The 17,113-nt window shown below is 39.5% G+C and overlaps 1 protein-coding gene across 11 annotated transcripts in view; it reads right to left on the bottom strand.

Annotated features, from left to right (window-relative positions):
- Positions 1 to 17,113, bottom strand: part of CPLANE1 (ciliogenesis and planar polarity effector 1) — a 60,225-nt gene that overhangs the window by 39,937 nt on the left and 3,175 nt on the right. For 7 of the 11 annotated variants that reach the window (XM_019283372.3, XM_019283374.3, XM_010395174.4 and 4 more), the window contains exons 6-16: positions 16,826 to 16,932; positions 14,981 to 15,137; positions 13,642 to 13,745; positions 13,317 to 13,499; positions 11,706 to 11,955; positions 10,526 to 10,729; positions 8,601 to 9,358; positions 6,040 to 6,224; positions 5,211 to 5,291; positions 4,192 to 4,356; positions 3,282 to 3,455 (exon numbers count right to left, since the gene is read on the bottom strand). In XM_019283372.3, the coding sequence (XP_019138917.3) occupies positions 3,282 to 3,455; positions 4,192 to 4,356; positions 5,211 to 5,291; positions 6,040 to 6,224; positions 8,601 to 9,358; positions 10,526 to 10,729; positions 11,706 to 11,955; positions 13,317 to 13,499; positions 13,642 to 13,745; positions 14,981 to 15,137; positions 16,826 to 16,932 (2,368 nt within the window). Of the gene's footprint in view, positions 1 to 3,281; positions 3,456 to 4,191; positions 4,357 to 5,210; positions 5,292 to 6,039; positions 6,225 to 8,600; positions 9,359 to 10,525; positions 10,730 to 11,705; positions 11,956 to 13,316; positions 13,500 to 13,641; positions 13,746 to 14,980; positions 15,138 to 16,825; positions 16,933 to 17,113 lie in introns of those variants that run through there. The other 4 variants (XM_010395179.4, XM_019283370.3, XM_019283371.3 and 1 more) reach the window with 3 other exon arrangements.

The following is a 17,113-nucleotide window of genomic DNA, read 5'->3' as shown; positions in this document are numbered from 1 at the left end:
TTCTCATGAAATTACAGCTGCATCAGCATCTGCCTATCTCAGCGCAGGTGCTTTTGCTTACAAGCTGAACACTCCACCCCCCATATCTTCATGAAATTACAACGGGATGCTCTGATATATCATAGCTTTACAACAGAATTTCAGCTTTAAGCATCTCTTCTTTCTCTTCCCTCAGGTTTTCAGCTTTTCATAGCAATAAAAGGGTTAATCTCACCTAGGGCCTTGCAGCTGGAATGTTGCTTATCACTGTCGGTCACATGATCTCTGCCGGACAGCAGAGCAGCTTTAGCTGAATCTTGGCCTCACTGGAGAGGGGGAGCTGAGCCGCTCCGGCTGCCCACAGCAGGGCTGTGGGGGGTTCCGTGGGTGGAACAGGGCCCATCGGCTCCAGGATGGCCGTGGCCTGGCCTGGCCTGGCCTGAGCCGGGCCCGCTGGGCCTCGCATGGGGCCCACAGCCACCTGTCCCAGCACTGGAAACGAGAGAGAGCTCTGCCTGGGGTTTGTTTATTCTTAAGTGTGCATCACAGAGGCGGTCACAACTTTAAGTGGCTCAAAGAATTGTCCATATTCAAACAGGCCAGCTGATAGGCTCTGTCAGGTCACAGAGGAAGCTGTAAGCACCCCCCTGCAAGGACATCACTTCCGGGACTATGCTTGCTAAGCCATGACAGACACACACAGTTCTACTGGGCTGGATGGGATGCACCAAAGGGTACTGAGGGAGAAGTACTCACTAAGCCAGCTTCCATCATTACCAACAGTCCTGGCTCACCAGGGAGGTTCCAGCTGACTGGAGGTTGGCAAAAGAGACACCCATTGACAAGAAGAGCTGGAAGAAGGGTCTGGGGAACTACAGACCTCTCAGCCTAACTGTGGTGCAGGGGTGTCACAGTTTAGCATAGTTTGGGTTTTTCGTTAAAGAGGGCTCCATCAGCCACAGAAGTGATTTTTTGCAAAGAGATACTTACAGCTTCCTCTAGACCCGACAGAACCAATCAACTGGCTAGTTTGAACATTGGCAACTTTTTAAAGCCAGTTAAGAAGCTTGATACACCTCTGTGATCCACATTTAAGAACGAACAAACCCCAGGAAAGATCTTTTTCTTCCAGCTTTTGGACAGGTAACTGGGAGCCCAGGGAGCGGCCCAGCTGGGTCAGCCACGGCACAGCTTGGCTGAAATCTCAGCTGCTTCTGCTCGCTGGACACACAGCGCAGCCCCCTCAGTGCGAGCCGGGCCGGCCGGGAAACAGCCACCCTGGAGCTGTGTGGCCCTGCTCCATCCACGGCCCTGTTCCCTCCGTGGCCCTGCTCCCTCCATGTCCCTGCTCCATCCACGGCCCTGCTCCCTCCGTGTCCCTGTTCCCTCCGTTGCCCTGTTCCCTCTGTGTCCCTGTTCCCTCCGTGGCCCTGTTCCCTCCGCGTCCCTGTTCCCTCCGCGTCCCTGTTCCCTCCGCGTCCCTGTTCCCCCCGTGGCCCTGTTCCCTCCGCGTCCCTGTTCCCTCCGTGGCCCTGTTCCCTCCGTGGCCCTGCTCCATCCACGGCCCTGCTCCCTCCGCGGCCCTGTTCCATCCGTGTCCCTGTTCCCTCCGTGTCCCTGTTCCCTCCGTGTCCCTGTTCCCTCCGCGGCCCTGTTCCCTCCGCGGCCCTGTTCCCTCCGTGGCCCTGTTCCCTCCGTGGCCCTGCTCCATCCGTGTCCCTGTTCCCTCCGTGTCCCTGTTCCCTCCGCGGCCCTCTTCCCTCCGCAGCCCTGCTCCGTGCAGGCAGCCCTGCGGCACGGCTCGGCCAGCCCGGCCCTCGCCCAGCGCGGCCAAAATTCATCTGAGGCCACTGCCCCACAAAGATCATGTGACCAACAGTGAGAGGCAAATTCCAGCTGCGGGGCCTGGGTGAGATTAACTCTCTTAGTGCTGTAAGATTGTCCAGAACAGATGAAGCCTGCAGACATCAATCCTCTCCCAAGTCAGAGGATAAGGAAAAGTGAAGCCACGTGAAGAAAACACCATAAAGACACCAAAGTCAGTGAAGAAGGAAGAGCTGAAACCCTGAGGGAGGAGAAGCTTCAAACCTAGAAGCTGAAATTCTGTTGCAAAGCTATGGTGATGGACTATGGTACATCAAAATACCCACTGTAATTTCATGAAAGGATGGGGGGTGGAGCGTTCAAATTGCAATTGTGAGCAAAAGTACCTGTGCTGAAATAAGCAAATGTTGAAGTAGCTGTGATTTGATGAGAAGCTTGAACAGAGAGAGATGAAAGTGATGAAGACCCTTGCTCCCAGGGAAGAAGACCACCTCTGTTCCTGGAGCTGAAGATGCTCCCAGAGATAGGTGAAGAGAACCTTTGCTTCTGAACAGCCCAACCTTAAAATGGTACCACAGTAGCTCAAGATTGGACCCTCGAAAACAGTTGTGGGGAAAGCTTGTTAGGTCCGGGGAAGGGACTTTCATATGTGAGCAGAGAACCAACCCGGGCGGCTGTCTCGCTGTGACACTGAAGCCATAAGGGAACTGTTCTTGTGGAGATGTCTCCATAGCATGAGCAAGAGAGACTACTCTCCCTAAGTGAACTGAAAAAGAGATTGACTGTCCCTCTATTCAGCACTGGTGAGGCCAGCTTGAATGCTGGGTTCAGTTCTGGGCCCCTCAGTACAAGACAGACATTGAGGGGCTGTAGACTGTCCAGAGAAGAGCAACAAGGTTGGTGAAGGGTCTGGAGCACGAGTCTTGTGAGGAGCAACTGAGGGAGCTGGGGGTGTTTAGCCTGGACAAGAAGAGGCTCAGGGGAGACCTTATCACTCTCTACAACTCCTTGAAAGGAGGCAGGCTGTAGCCAGGTTGGGATCCATCTTTTCTACCAAGTGACAAGTGATAGAAGAGGAAATGGCTTCAAGTTATGCCAGGGGAGGTTTACACTGGATATCAGGAAAAACTGCTTCTCTACAAGGCTTGTCAAGCATTGGACCTGGCTGCCCAGGAAGGTGGGTTGAGTCTCCATTCCAGTAGGTATTTAAAAGATGTGCAGGTGCAATGTTTAGGGACATGGTTTAGTGGTGGGTTTGGCAATATTAATGGTTGGACACAATGATTTTACGGGTGTTCACCAACCTAAATGATCCTATCTGTTGGAACAAAAATTTTATCAGTTATACCTTTTTTTCTGTTTCCTACTCCACTGAAAAGCTGACTTGATCATCAAGTTAAAGCATAACAGACATCATTGATACACATGAGAAAAACTGTAAGATTTAAGCAACTAAAACTGCTTGCAAAAAAAAATACCTTGTTTGATGTGAAGTGGATGAAGGATGTCAACGTTATGTGGGGGAAAGATATAGAGCAGCTGCTTTGTGAAATAAGCAGCCATGAATCGTGCCATGGATCGAATCACAGCCATGGCAGTGTCAGTATGGATGCTGGTTACCATCCATAGTTCATGCTGAAAATACGTGGTATCTAAAAAAAAAAAATATCAAATTATAACATTATGAGAAAAATTATTTTGAATCTGAATGCTAAAATTATTTACTCACAGGTTATAAAACATTCTTTTAAAATGAGCAAACTTACTTAACTCCTTGACAAGCTTTCAGAACTTACAGAGTTTAATCTTTTACACTAATTACACATTATACTAATATTAGAAGACTTTTTTACTAGGTTTTTAATGACTGGAGACGGACCTCTAGTATCCAAATTTAGACCAGCACTGAGTCAAAAAAACACTTGTTCAAACTTGGAAATTCAGATTTCACTTAGATTTAGACTTTGTAAAAAAAAAAAAAAAACTACAAGCACCTGCAAAAACATCCCACTGTCAAATCAGGACTGGCAGCCAAACTAAAATCTGCTATTTTTTCATGTTGCATCATAAAAAAAGTTAATATAAAATCAATTCACATAATTTCCCCCTTATTTTTCTTATCCAAAGTCTTTCCTTGAGAGGATTAGAGTCTAAAATTATTTAGCAGGACACTAGAAGACAGTGAGAGTTGTCTAAACACATATTACAACAAGTGCAGCTGAAATATCATCTGCGGATCAGAAAAAGGTCTTTAAAGTCACTGAAAACAGTGTAAAGAGAAAAGCATCAAAAGCTGTCAAGTATGCATGTGAGGGCAGAGAAATTAGACACTAGGTTATTCAACAGTGTCAACACACCTTATCACACTTTTAGGTAATATAAACATACCGGAAAATTTTTCCATCTGACTTGTAGAAAGCTGTGATCGCCTTAGAATCTCTCTTACCAGATGATCACAGAGTCCCTGAGCTTCAGATATGTTATACTGATACAGGTGACAAAACAGTATTGCAAGATAGTATCTACGCTGAAGAAAACATGCTCTTTTTCCACCTGCATTAAAAGATTTTTAAAAAGGCAGAAGTCCAATTGGAAAAAAACACAAACACAAAAACAGATGCAGCAAGTGAAAGTACTAGTTCTTTCCTCTCCAGAAACATATCTACAGAAACATATACTTTGTGGAATAGAAATCAGGAGCAGCTGTTTTAGGGTATGATCCTTCTATACAACCTCTAAATCCCTAGTAAGTTAAAGCTCATCCACAACATTTTTACTTCTGCAGATATAGCAGTTTTCAAAACAATACTATGCGTAACTGTTGAGACAAAGACAGGAGAGCTTAAGGAAGCCTAGACTTCAAAGAAAGAATGCCTAAACCACAGTGGAGTTACTTCAGCATCAACCAAGCTTCCAAGATTCTGAAGTTTTTCCTCAATGATGTATTCCTCTAATAACCAGCAGAATAATTCTAATAACCAGCAGAAAATTTTCCCATGATGCCTGGAAAGAGACTGTGGTATATCTGTTTCAAATCAACTCTTATGAAAACTCCTGAGAGAAATTTTGTTACTTTCCAAACACTAATTCTTTTTATTTTACAGCTATTAAAGGAATTGACTTTTGTTCATGTATTTTTCATTGTCTCTTTCTTGCTCACAGATATATCTAGAGCTTTTCTGCATGGAATACTTCATAATCACAGGAAAGCACTGGTATCAAAATAGAAATTCACAGACTTTTCTCAGAGAGCAACTAGTCTGGTGTCTATTCATCCCATCTTGATTTCAAATATGTGTCAGACCCTTTATGTGTCTCATCCCCTTTTTCTGAAGGGCACACAGAGTCACAAATGTAAAGTGATTATACAACTTACCCCCTCCACCCCCAAAGATTTTATCCCTTACCTTTTATCTTGAGTTCACAAAGAGATCTTTTCCAAATGTCCACAGATTCTCTGTATGAGCCTAAAAGGAACTGTTCCTCACCTATAAAAGTGACATATTAACAAATTGAAAGCTCTACATAGTTACTTTTACATGTACAAATACATATGCTCTTATTTCAGTATCAGAGATTCACTGAAAGCAGAATGAAACATGTGAGTCCCCAGGAAACTTCTATTCTCACAAGTCTAAATTTTGAGTATCTGAGAGAAGATGACTTCGAATACTCCTCACCAGGACAGGTAATGTAGGAGCTTTCCTCCAGGAGGAGCTCATGCATTGTATGGAGTGTTGGAGGAAGAGGAGCTAGAACTGTCATTTAAGGGAGAGAAACCAAGAACATGGCAAGGACACAGAATCGTAGAGGGAGACATAAATGGCAAGCTGGGCTTAATAGTGTAGAAGTCAAAAGGAAGGCAGAACACAGGACAGTAAATTTTAAGAAATTAGGCTACAACTATATACTGCTTGGAAAATAAATATGCTAGATTAAGTCAATTATCTTAGGTTACACTAATTTAGATGCTTACTTGAAGCTGACTACATTTGTGAATACAACATGCTCATGCCCATGGAGCATGTTGTATTCACATGGACCACATGGAGCAAACAAGATTTCTACACAGAAGAGACAAATTGTGATGCCCATTTACTTCAGCAGAAACAACACAAAACAAAGGACATAAGAATTTTTCAAGTTCCGAAGTTCACTTTTTAAAAATCTGGTAGTCACTCATTGTTATTAAGTTGGACCTAATTTGCCTAGTGTTCAATTAATGTTTTTACAAACCAGATATAGAATTCATCTTCAGATGTTGTTCTAATGTCACTCCTGAAGACTGAATGGTTGCTTGTATATGACTTAAAAGCAAGGAGACAACAGAAGCCTCTTTTGCATTCTTGTTCACTTTTCTTTTCAGCTGCACTTGATACCAAAGCACTTTCTTATATAATAGTCGCCATAGTACAGTCAACCTGTAATTCAAGAAATACAATATTATGGAATCAAGCAAGAACTAACAAAGTTGCTTACATCAATTTCTTACTTTCTTTTATTTTGCATTATGCACCTGAAAATTAAGTTGTATCAACTACTTTCTTGACTTCAGTGAGGGGGAAAAATGAAACACTTTTTGCCTCATTTTTGACTAACAAACATTAATTCTTCTGAATTTTCTTAACACAGCAATCTACTTTAAGCATCTAAATGCCCCCAAAATTCATCTCCTTGCTAGCTAAACAATGGGGAAATGAAATAATCTCACACAGAGAAACCTCAAAACTGGTATCAGCATCTTTATAAACATGACTGATTAGAAAACAACTAAAGCCTAACACAGAAAAGCAAAGACAAGAAAACAAGACTGCAAAGCATGGTTTTAGGGCTGGCAAGTCCCTGCTGCCTAGCACAGTCCTATTAGATGTACCTGCTCAGATACATAATAAGTTTAACAATACAAGCAAATACACATTGTCAGACACTCGAAGAAGCTTGCACAAAAGTGCAACGCATCTGAATCTTCAAGTACTACTGGGTTCATAATTAACACATAAAGAGTCAGTCATATGCACAGTCCTCAGCACCTGGAGCACAATTAATCAAAAATACGGATTATCTTCTTGGAGACAACTGAACCTTGCATATCAGATTTGCAATGAACACAGTACTACATTTAAGGATTATTTAAGAAATACGTTTTACTGTAGTAGGACTAAATTTGTGAGTTATAATGCTTCTTATGTTCTAAATCTCTGGAAAGAAGAAGCCTGCTCTTGTGAATAACACACTTTTATTAATTTGAGTTTTGCAGTATGGAAATACACCAGTGATACCAGTATACTTTCCCAAAAGTTGGACAGCACACTTAAGTGTCTTTCAACTTTATGTGTATGGAAGAAATAGCTCTGACAGTTTAGTACATTTCCATAAATGGGTTTTTCTTATTGCTGAGACACCACATCCATAATGAATAAAAACTTTGCTGACTAAATTGACATTATTGATATATTGCATATGAGCAGACTCTTGCTCCATAGAGTTTGAAACTGGGAAAGAGTGAAATGCAAGAGAGGCACTTAAACCGTCTAAATTTTTGATATCTGATTTGATGCTGCACTACCAGGCCTGGTGTCAGCTGTCAACTCATCAGTTATCGTCAAGCTGATTTGCAGTGATAGTATAGTCACCACAAACAAACTATATTCAACTATAGGTCTGAGCCTTAATCTGCATGCTTTAATTGTTTATCTTTTACTTTCCATGGAGTAAAATGCAGGAAAAAAACCCAAAAGGGTATTGCAGTTAATAGTTCAACTCATACAATTTTTGTTCCATCATGAAGAACCACTTAGGTTGGAAAACACCCATAAGATCATTGTGTCCAACCATTAACATTGCCAAGTCCACCTCGAAACCACGTCCCTAAACACCATAGCTACACATCCTTTAAATACCTACAGGAGCGGAGACTCAACCCACTTTCGCAGGCAGCCAGCTCCAATGCTTGACAACCCTTTCAGCTACTGTGGGGCCCAGACCTGGACGCAGGACTTGATGCCTCAACTAGTGCCAGGTACAGAAGAACAGTCACTTCCCTGGTCCTGCTGCCAGGACTCCATTGGCCTTTTTGGCCGCCTGGGCACACACACTGGCTCATGTGCACCTGCTGTCAACCAGCACCCCAGGTCCTTTTCTGCTGGGCAGCTTTCCAGCCACTCTACCCCAGCCTGTTGATATGCTGCCTGATATAGTGCCTGCGGTGCTGCCTGGGGTTGTTTTCATCCAAGGGCAGGACCTGGTACTTGGCCTCATTGCACCTCATAGCATTGGCTTCAGCCTAACAAAGCAGTGAGTCCAGATCCCTCTGCAGAGCCTTCCTGCCATCTAGCAGATCAACACTCCCACTCAACCTAGTGTTATTTGTGAATTGACTGAAGGTGCTCTCCATCCCCTCATCCAGATCATTGACAAAGATATTAATCAGGGCTGTCCCCAATACTGAGTCCTAGGGAACACCACAGTGACCAGCCGCAGCTGGATGTAACTCCATTCACCACCACTCCCCAGGCCCAGCCACTAGCCAGCTCTTAACCCAGCAAAGAGCACTCCTGTCCAAGCCACGAGCAGCCGGTTTCTCCAGGAGGAAGTTCTGGGAACCTTTGTCACAGGCTTTACTAAAGTCCAAGTAGACAGTACCCACAGCCTTTCCCTCATCCATCAAGTAGGTGACCTGTCACAGAAGAGACCAGGTTGGTCATGCAGGACCCACCTTTCATAAACCTGTGCTGGCTGGGCCTGATCACCTGGTTTTGCTGTACATTTTTTTTTCCCCATGCAAAGATTATTCATACCTTTTTTCTGTTTCTGTGTCACGGTTTACTTGAGGAGGCTCTCTAAGCAGAGATTTCAGTGAGCTGAACTGCTGAGTAGTACTGTCATCAAGAACTAAGAAAACAGGCACAGTGAGTGAGTCAAGTTCCACAAGAATGTTACTGTCAGGAGATGAAAAAAAATTCTCATACTGTATTACACATACTCTACTTAGGGTGTGAGAAACCATTTTCAAAAGACAGAAGCATGCCAAAAGGTTTTTTGAGAACAACTGATCTTGTCGCTGTATAAGCATCAGTTTTAAAGTTTCTAATGTCAGTTTTGCCACATGCCCAGTCACACTGGCTCTTGAATGCCAGTACAAGACAGTCAAACACTGCTGAAAATATTTCAGGACACAGTGCATCCATTGAGTGCTCTTCACAGACTTGTTTAAAGACGCATCCTGGTTTAGCAAAGTACATTTCACAAACTGAACAATGCTGAAAAAGTGGATAATGCAGTTCACTGTGTAATTCAGTAACACATCTTTCTCTTCCGTATTTTTTGAAATCCCTATCTGCCATGCACCAAGGAGGTTTTTCTGAATGGAATATAGTTCCAATGATGATTTATCTTTCTCTTCAATATCATCTTCTGCATGGATGGTATCAAACATTGATGCAAATTCTAAGCAGCCTTGATCAGCTTTACTAACAAACGAATGGATTCTTTCGTTACAGAAGCTGGAAGGGTTATTGCAAAACTGCTTTTCATTGTCTGATTCTTCTTCATGGTCCTAAATCAGACAAGCAAAAAATCAACAGTTTAATTCAAGTTTATTATTGATAGAGAGAGAGAGCATAGACTGTTACGAACCAACATTTAGTGAGTCTCACAAATGAAATTTTTATGCTCAATTACCTTGCTTAAATGCTAGTACATTTAATAAACTGCAATTTCATCTCAATCTCAAATTAAATGTCATTATTTGCAAAACAGTTGGGCAGACAGAAATTAAATTACCTAACAACAAAATTACACTGCCAATACAGCAGTAGATACTATATCAGGAAGTGAAACCCTGTCCTTCATTAAGCCTAGAGTACAAGACAGAGATTTTGCCAGATACCTGTAAGATATAAAAGCTATTCAAAAAAGCTCAAAAGCTTCAAAGAACAAACCAAAATGCAAAAGCATGAAATGAAGTTGGGAAAGGCTCTTCAACAGCTATGATCACAGGGCCACTCTTCCAAAAGACAAATACAGATTTTGGAACTGATTGAAGAACCCTCTAAAACTGAGGATAAAGATAAGTATCTTATTTACTAAGGATAAGACTGTTACTAAAATACTCTACAGCCCCATGCATTTTATTATAAAGTGAAGCTAAAGTATTAGGTTTCCAGGGAGACCTTACAGGACCTTTCATAAAGGGGGCTACAAGAGAGCAGGAGAGAGACTTTTACATGGTCAGGTAGTGATAGAACAAGGGACAACGGTTTTAAGCTGAGAGAGGGCAGGCTTAGATAAGGTATTAGGCAGAAATTCTTTACTGTGAAAGTGCTGAGATTCTGGAATGGGTTGTCCAGGGAAACTGTGGCTGCCCTATCCTTGAAGTATCCAAGGCCAGGACGTGTAGAAGGTGTCCCTGCCCCTAGAAGAGGGTGGAACTGGATGATCCTTAAGGTCCCTTCCAACACAAACCATTCTATGTACTGAAACACAGTAAATTGATATATATGTAGATTGGCACATACTCCTCCAAAAGTGAATACATACTGAAGGAAATATTATGCTTGAAAAAAAAAATCAAGTATCAGTTGAAGAAAATAAGCATGTTCCTCACACCTATACAGAAAAAGAGAATTTAACCAATATTGAATTATTTTAAATACATGTAACAAGAACAAATAAACCTTTTTTTTTTTTAAAAAAAACCCACTGTTATTTCCCCTTATAATACCTTAAACTTGTGTAATTTCACAATTGTAAGTGGAAAAATGCCATTAAGTACCAGTAAATCCATGGTTTTCTCATTCATTTCTGTTGTGTCCTCCTCCAGGAATCTCGGAATGGTGGAGAAGATAGAACTTTGATTTTGAACTTGTTTTAAAAGACTAGCTTTTAAAGACATCAGTGATCTTAAATACCAAGATCTCCCTTTAGACTAAAAGAAATAACAACAACAGAAAACATATTATCAGTTTCTAGCAAGACAGACACTTTCTAAACAAGTCAAGGAAATTGGTGACTGATGTAAAAAGCTCCAGTTCAAAAGTCCCAGAAAGACAGGGAGAACAGGTCAGCAAGCATCTGTTGCACAGAAACAAACTATCACCTCACCATGCTTTGGGGAGCAGAAATCTCTCACACCAGACAACTTTAGTTTGAAAGAATTTGCTTTCTTGATGCCTAGAAATTTGCCTGTATGTAGGATTTTTCTGCATTTTTACTACACGTACCTCTTTAAATCCTCAAGCTCACTATTCTAGCTTATGCAGGAACACCATGATAGCTCACTTCTCCAAAAATCCAGAACAGAAACTGAATTGCAACTGAGAAGTTGCATTCTATCAGCAAATGCAAGTATTCTGAACTAAGTATCTGTTATATCTTATGTGGTCAGCAACGGTACCAGGACCTCTTCCCTCAATGGTTTCCCTTCTCCCAGACTTTGCTCAATTTAGAAGTGACAGAAAATTAAACAGAAATGCTTTAATTAAGCTTTAATTGCCACCCTTGACTGAACAGCTAGTAGACAAATACATGCAGAACCATTGGGACAAAGTTAGAGAGGACTTACAGAATTCTTTCTGCATCATTTTGAAAGGGTGAGTTTGTCAGAGCAGCATAATGCCTGTCAATGCCCTGAATCAACTGTACAGATGTAGAAATCCCTGCTTCTTTTACAGTTCCAACAAAAAGTAATATAGTGACAATTAAGACTGTCCCACCCACTACATTTTACTGAAATATCACCCAGACATCAAAGGAATAAAATTTCAGTAAAACTGTATTCATTGTTTGGCAGATCAACATGTTTAAACAACTTCATAATTCAAAGGTATTCAGTCTAGATTTTACACTTTTTCATGCACATGAGATTTTTTACTTAAAGCCTGCAAAACAGTTCATAACCCTACCTTGAAGTTCAGCAAATTCTGATGGATATTTTCAAGCTGTTGGGTTGAATCAAGCAGAAGGGATCTTATAAATCCTGATGGCGAAAAGTTGTTAGGAAATCTGAGCAGTGTTATCATATATCCATCAGAGACAATGAGGTAGGGTAGTCTTGGATGTGAAGCAACAGAGAATCTCTGTCTCATGAGGTCACATTCAGAATCTGAAGAACCAAGAGACTGGCTGGAGTCTCGACAGAAAGAGCGGTGCTGTCTAAAACAGAAATACATCAAAAATTAAGAAGCAACTATCATATGTAATAATCACAAACAGGAATAACTTCATAACATGTAATACCATGCACTCTACTATCCAAGTAAGTCCTTTCAGAATCCTAGCGAAGTGTCTAAACTTTTGCAGGATGAGTGCTCTGGATAACACTATTTATGCTTGCAAGATGCCAGTATTTTACTACAGTAGCAACTTCTTTTAATTTAAAGAAATTAAAACCAGCTTTCAGTATTCATTTATTATTTCATTAGTAATAATTGTACTTTTTCATAATTTGACTTTAAATTTCTATATCACACTTTCTTATCTAGCTCTTATTTGTTATGACAAATACTGGAATATGAAATTTGAAGGGTTACGCTAGAAAGTCATATATGAAAGACAAAAGAATCCTGAAAATCTGAATCTCACAATTTCAGCATCAGTTAGGACATTCAATAGAAAAATTATATAAACACACAAATCTTCTGTTTCAGAAAGGTCTTCCTTATACAGAAATCCCTCCTTACTGAGTTCCAGAAAACTGTGTAATACATGTATTCTATTAGCCACCTAATACATTGTGTTTATTTGAAAAAAAAGTAGCAGCATACATTCAATATCTCATCATAATTCATGTATTTTAATACATTTTAGTATCTGATTTTTCAACCAGATAGTGTAAGAAGGTAGTATACCACTTTGAATGCCTTCACAAGGTTTTATATTTACACACTATCTGGTTTAAGGCATGCAAAATTAGTAAGATTTTTAAAAAATAATTAAAGCTAAGATTCTATCTTGTTTTCTCTATTTGACTGTGTTACTTTCAGTTTATGCTAAAGCGTATTTATCACCTTCTACTCTCTCATGCACCCAGCAGCATAACCTCAGAATTCAGATCTAGAAAATCCCAGAACAACATTTTTAAAACTACCTAGTTTCTGTCCATGCAAATATGTTATTTACAATATCTTACATCAGATTCTATACATAAAATTAAACAGTGAGCAGAGAAATAGCACTGGATTAAAATAAATTTGCACTTTAAGCACTTTCGTAAGTTTCATTTTTTCTTCTTTCATTAAAAAATGCTAATTTTAATTACTAATAAATTCAAACAGTTTTAGAAAAACAAATCACTTTATGTATACTTACATTGTCGCAATGTCAATTTTCATCACGACAAACGCATTATAAGAAATAGAAGAGAACTATGAATGAGAAACAGATATTGGAAAGACACATGAAAAGCAAAAGAGTGAATTTGAAAGATTACATTTATGCAAAATTATAATAAATATGATAGAAAGTAAGGTAACACCATAAGACAGAAATATATAAACCTTTTCAAACCCTTTTACCTGTATGTTATTAGTGGATGAAATGGAATAAACTGTGCTGGTCCAAATTCTACAGAGCATCCAGAAGCAATTAAGGTCAGCAATTCACCCATACATGTCAATAAAATCAAAGATCCACGTTTTAACATGCAAGCCAAGAAAAGGCTATCAGGAGTCCAACACATATCGCCAACCCAGTAAGATCTAAATTGGGCAGGTAAAAAAATATTTTTTCTCTGTCAAATTTCTGCATCAGAGAGTTAGGATAGTTATAAAATAAACAAATAAGCCATAACACAAAACAAAAAAATCCACAACAGCAGGAGAAACAGCATCAATTACTGACCTGATGAATCTGGATGGGGTCATGCTACTCTTGCTACTACAACCTCGAAGGCTACCCGAAACAGTTACAAAATTCAACGTATTTAAAAATAAAACCTGAGTTGCCTAGAAAGAAAAAATAAATGTAAAGACATCATAAATGTTTGTATCAAAATGTCATTATTGTAAAAAAAATGTCTACTATTTACTTATGCATTATATTTGGTGTACTGGTAACATTACTATACATGAAAATGACATTGCATTTCAATATTTACTACTATGTGAATATTTATTAAATTCTACACCTTGTTCAACACTTGAAAAATAACTAAGAATTATGATATACTTAATATATGACTCAATAGTCTTTTTAACATAACTTTTTCTAAAACACTCAATGTAAGATCTGTCTTCTTTAGTCTTTCTGGTAATTAACAACTGGAGGTTTGAAGGTTTGCATCATCCCAACTTGGTACATCAAATAAACTGGTCCATGTTCCCCATCATCATAAGCAGTAAAAAGTACATTAAAATTTGACCTCTGAGTTGTTAATAGGAATAACACTATGAAGCGGGAACTCCAAAACATGTTAGGCTGAGGCTTGACTGAGAATGGATGCCTTTTCCTGGTCTTAAAATCAAGAGTCAAACACGGTTAGAAGGGAAAAAGGGATTTTACCTTGGTATTTATTTTAAGGATCCTTAGGTGCACACGTCCAGGTCGAATGCACCGAAATGCACACTACGGTGCCTCCCAAAAGATCGGGTATAGCATTATAGGTTTTACTAATTAGCATATCTATCAAAGATTCCCCAGTGAGAGGCTTGAATGAGCCCCCCCTCCCCAAGGAACCTTCCCCTGGATGGTTCTATCTTGGTTTACAGAATGTGTTCTGGAGAGGACCTTGGGGTCTGGGGCACACTGATCCCTAGCTATGAAGCTTCTAAAATGTTTAGTCTCTCAGCTTGACAAACAAGTCCAAGAATGTAGGCAAAAAGCACTAAGAATACAGAAGTTGTAAAAAGGTATAAAAGGGGTTTAAAAGAAAAGGCAAAAAATCATCATGGCATCAGAATCACCCAGAATCTTTGCAGATAAAATGCAGTAACTGAAATTAACTTCTTTATTATCGCAGCTTAGAAATGACAGAGGATCTTATACCTACTTCTAACTGAACATCACATTCAAACAATTATGAGCTGTAGTTAAAAGTTTTTAGCTGTGGATATCAATGTGAATGTAATTCCATGTCCCCTTATGAGTGCTGACGAATCACCCTAAAACTGTGTTTTTAAATCCTCGTTACCACTTCATTCAAACTGAACTCTTAGCTTAAATGATGCCCTGTCATACATACCTTTGGATTAGTTTGGTTAACAGCTACTGCAAGCAGAAGTCCATCTCCTGCAAATGCACATAGCAGAGCTCCCCTTGACTTTACAGACACACACTGAGGAACCAAGTTAACAAGAGAACAAGTCTGCTGTACCCACTGGATCTGGTATGGCAAAGAACTGAATACCAACAAAAAGACAACAAAACCAAGTGGTCACTCCATTTTGCAGAATGGGATTATTCCTATATAGTAAAAAATCATGCAATACAAAATCATATAAAGCATGAGCTATAAAAAAAACCCCCACCTGTTTTTCTTCATATGCTTTACGAATGAAAAAGAAAAATTGTATTTACTCAAGTTTAAAAATTATATCTGAGCACTAAGAATTATTTTTATGGGATGGGAATTTGGACTGTAAGTCTAGAACATGCAAATCTATATAGATCAATGACACATAATTGAGGCACTTGCACTCTAGCCAGGAAGAGCTTCCTCAGACCTTGTAATACCATCCACCCCAGGAATACTCAGAATTTGAAAATCAACACTATGCGGCTCTGAACAAAAATCTGTGGATGACCCATTACTGAAAGTGTTAAAGGACATGTTGGATTATGCTTCCAGCAACCTGATCTAGTGGAAGGTATTCCTGCCCATGGCAGGGAGGTTAGGCTATGTGACCTTTACAGGTCCCTTTCAATCCAAACCATTCTGTGATCTTAAAAAGATTCAAAACATGACAGAAAATACAATTCTGTCTAGAAGCATGCCGTCCAACTGACAGGAAAAAAAAAATAATATGAAAAAATTAATTAAAAAACAGCAAGCAATGAAACTAAGCCTAAGTTGGCATAAGAAAATATTAGTAAAATGTTTTAGAAATGTGGTTACAATTTCAGGCTGCAACTACTATGATGTGAATGGATGGATGGATGGACGGACAGATAGACAGACAGACAGACATTTCTGCACTGAGTATTTTATGCTCTATTTCATTTTTTATTTTACCAGAAAGGAATTACCATGCCCTTGATAAACTGAAGATTAGGTCAAGGAGGACATCATTAGTAAGTCAGTATAAAAAGAACATCATATAACAAAAGCAGTTGTACCACATCATGTGTAGGACAAAATTTTAGCAAATTATTCAAGTAACACCTGCAGAGGACATATCCATTTAAACTCATAGATATATATGTCACCCAGCAAGAGGAACGGACTACACATATACTCCAGATTATTACTCAATTGCATTTTTAACTGGTTGTATCAGTATAACTGTGTCAGTATTTGGTCCCAACCCAGATAAAGACACACTATTCTCATCAAGCAAAAGAAATGGAAAGGGCAACAGAAAACCAATAAAATACACAAATCCGCCTAATAAAGAAGAGGAAGAGGTAGTCAGGGCATTCATGGCTGTATAAGAAATATAAGAAAATATAAAATAAGCAATATAAGAAAAAACAAGAAAAATACATTCTATTATCATAATGCAAAGAACTATGACACTAAAACACATGTGCGTGCCAACAGGCATATGTATACATAGCTACCCACATAGAATGAAGAATACACACATTTTTATCTGGGTGTAAGCTGATAATGAAGTATGGAATATGTAAATAAATGCTGTTATATTAACACATTTTACAGGGGACATGTAAAGGACAGGGGAGAATGGCTTTAAAATCACAGAGGGCATCCTAAAAACATACATATGTGAACATAAGTAGGTGCTTATAACCATAGGCTAACTGGACATCCATGTAAATGTGTTCAGTTGCATCTCTGAATCCCAACTATAAAAAATAATTAAAATGTTCCTGAAGCTGTTGTAACTTCAGATATCTTTGAACTTACCTAACATTTTTAAAGGCACTTTCATGCCATCGAAGAATCAAAAATGTGAGCACCAAACAATCGCCAGAGTAAAACACAAAAGCAGATAAACAGCAATCACCTAGTACCTGTAAAAAAAGAGAAAACAATCAAAACAATCCCAAAAAGCTCATCGCACACAAACTTCTCTTTAATTATCCATGTATTTAGATCAATAGCTATTTCAATTCAGATTAAATAATACAATGTTGTCATTCAGAAATGTAAAGGCTGCCAAGAATATAAATAGGCCAGACACTCTGATCTGAT

This window comes from Corvus cornix, chromosome Z, assembly GCF_000738735.6.
Source record: "Corvus cornix cornix isolate S_Up_H32 chromosome Z, ASM73873v5, whole genome shotgun sequence".
Classification (NCBI taxonomy): Eukaryota; Metazoa; Chordata; class Aves; order Passeriformes; family Corvidae; genus Corvus; species Corvus cornix.
The sequence above is the reverse complement of the archived record's forward strand: the minus strand, read 5'-3'. Positions and strand labels throughout refer to the sequence as shown.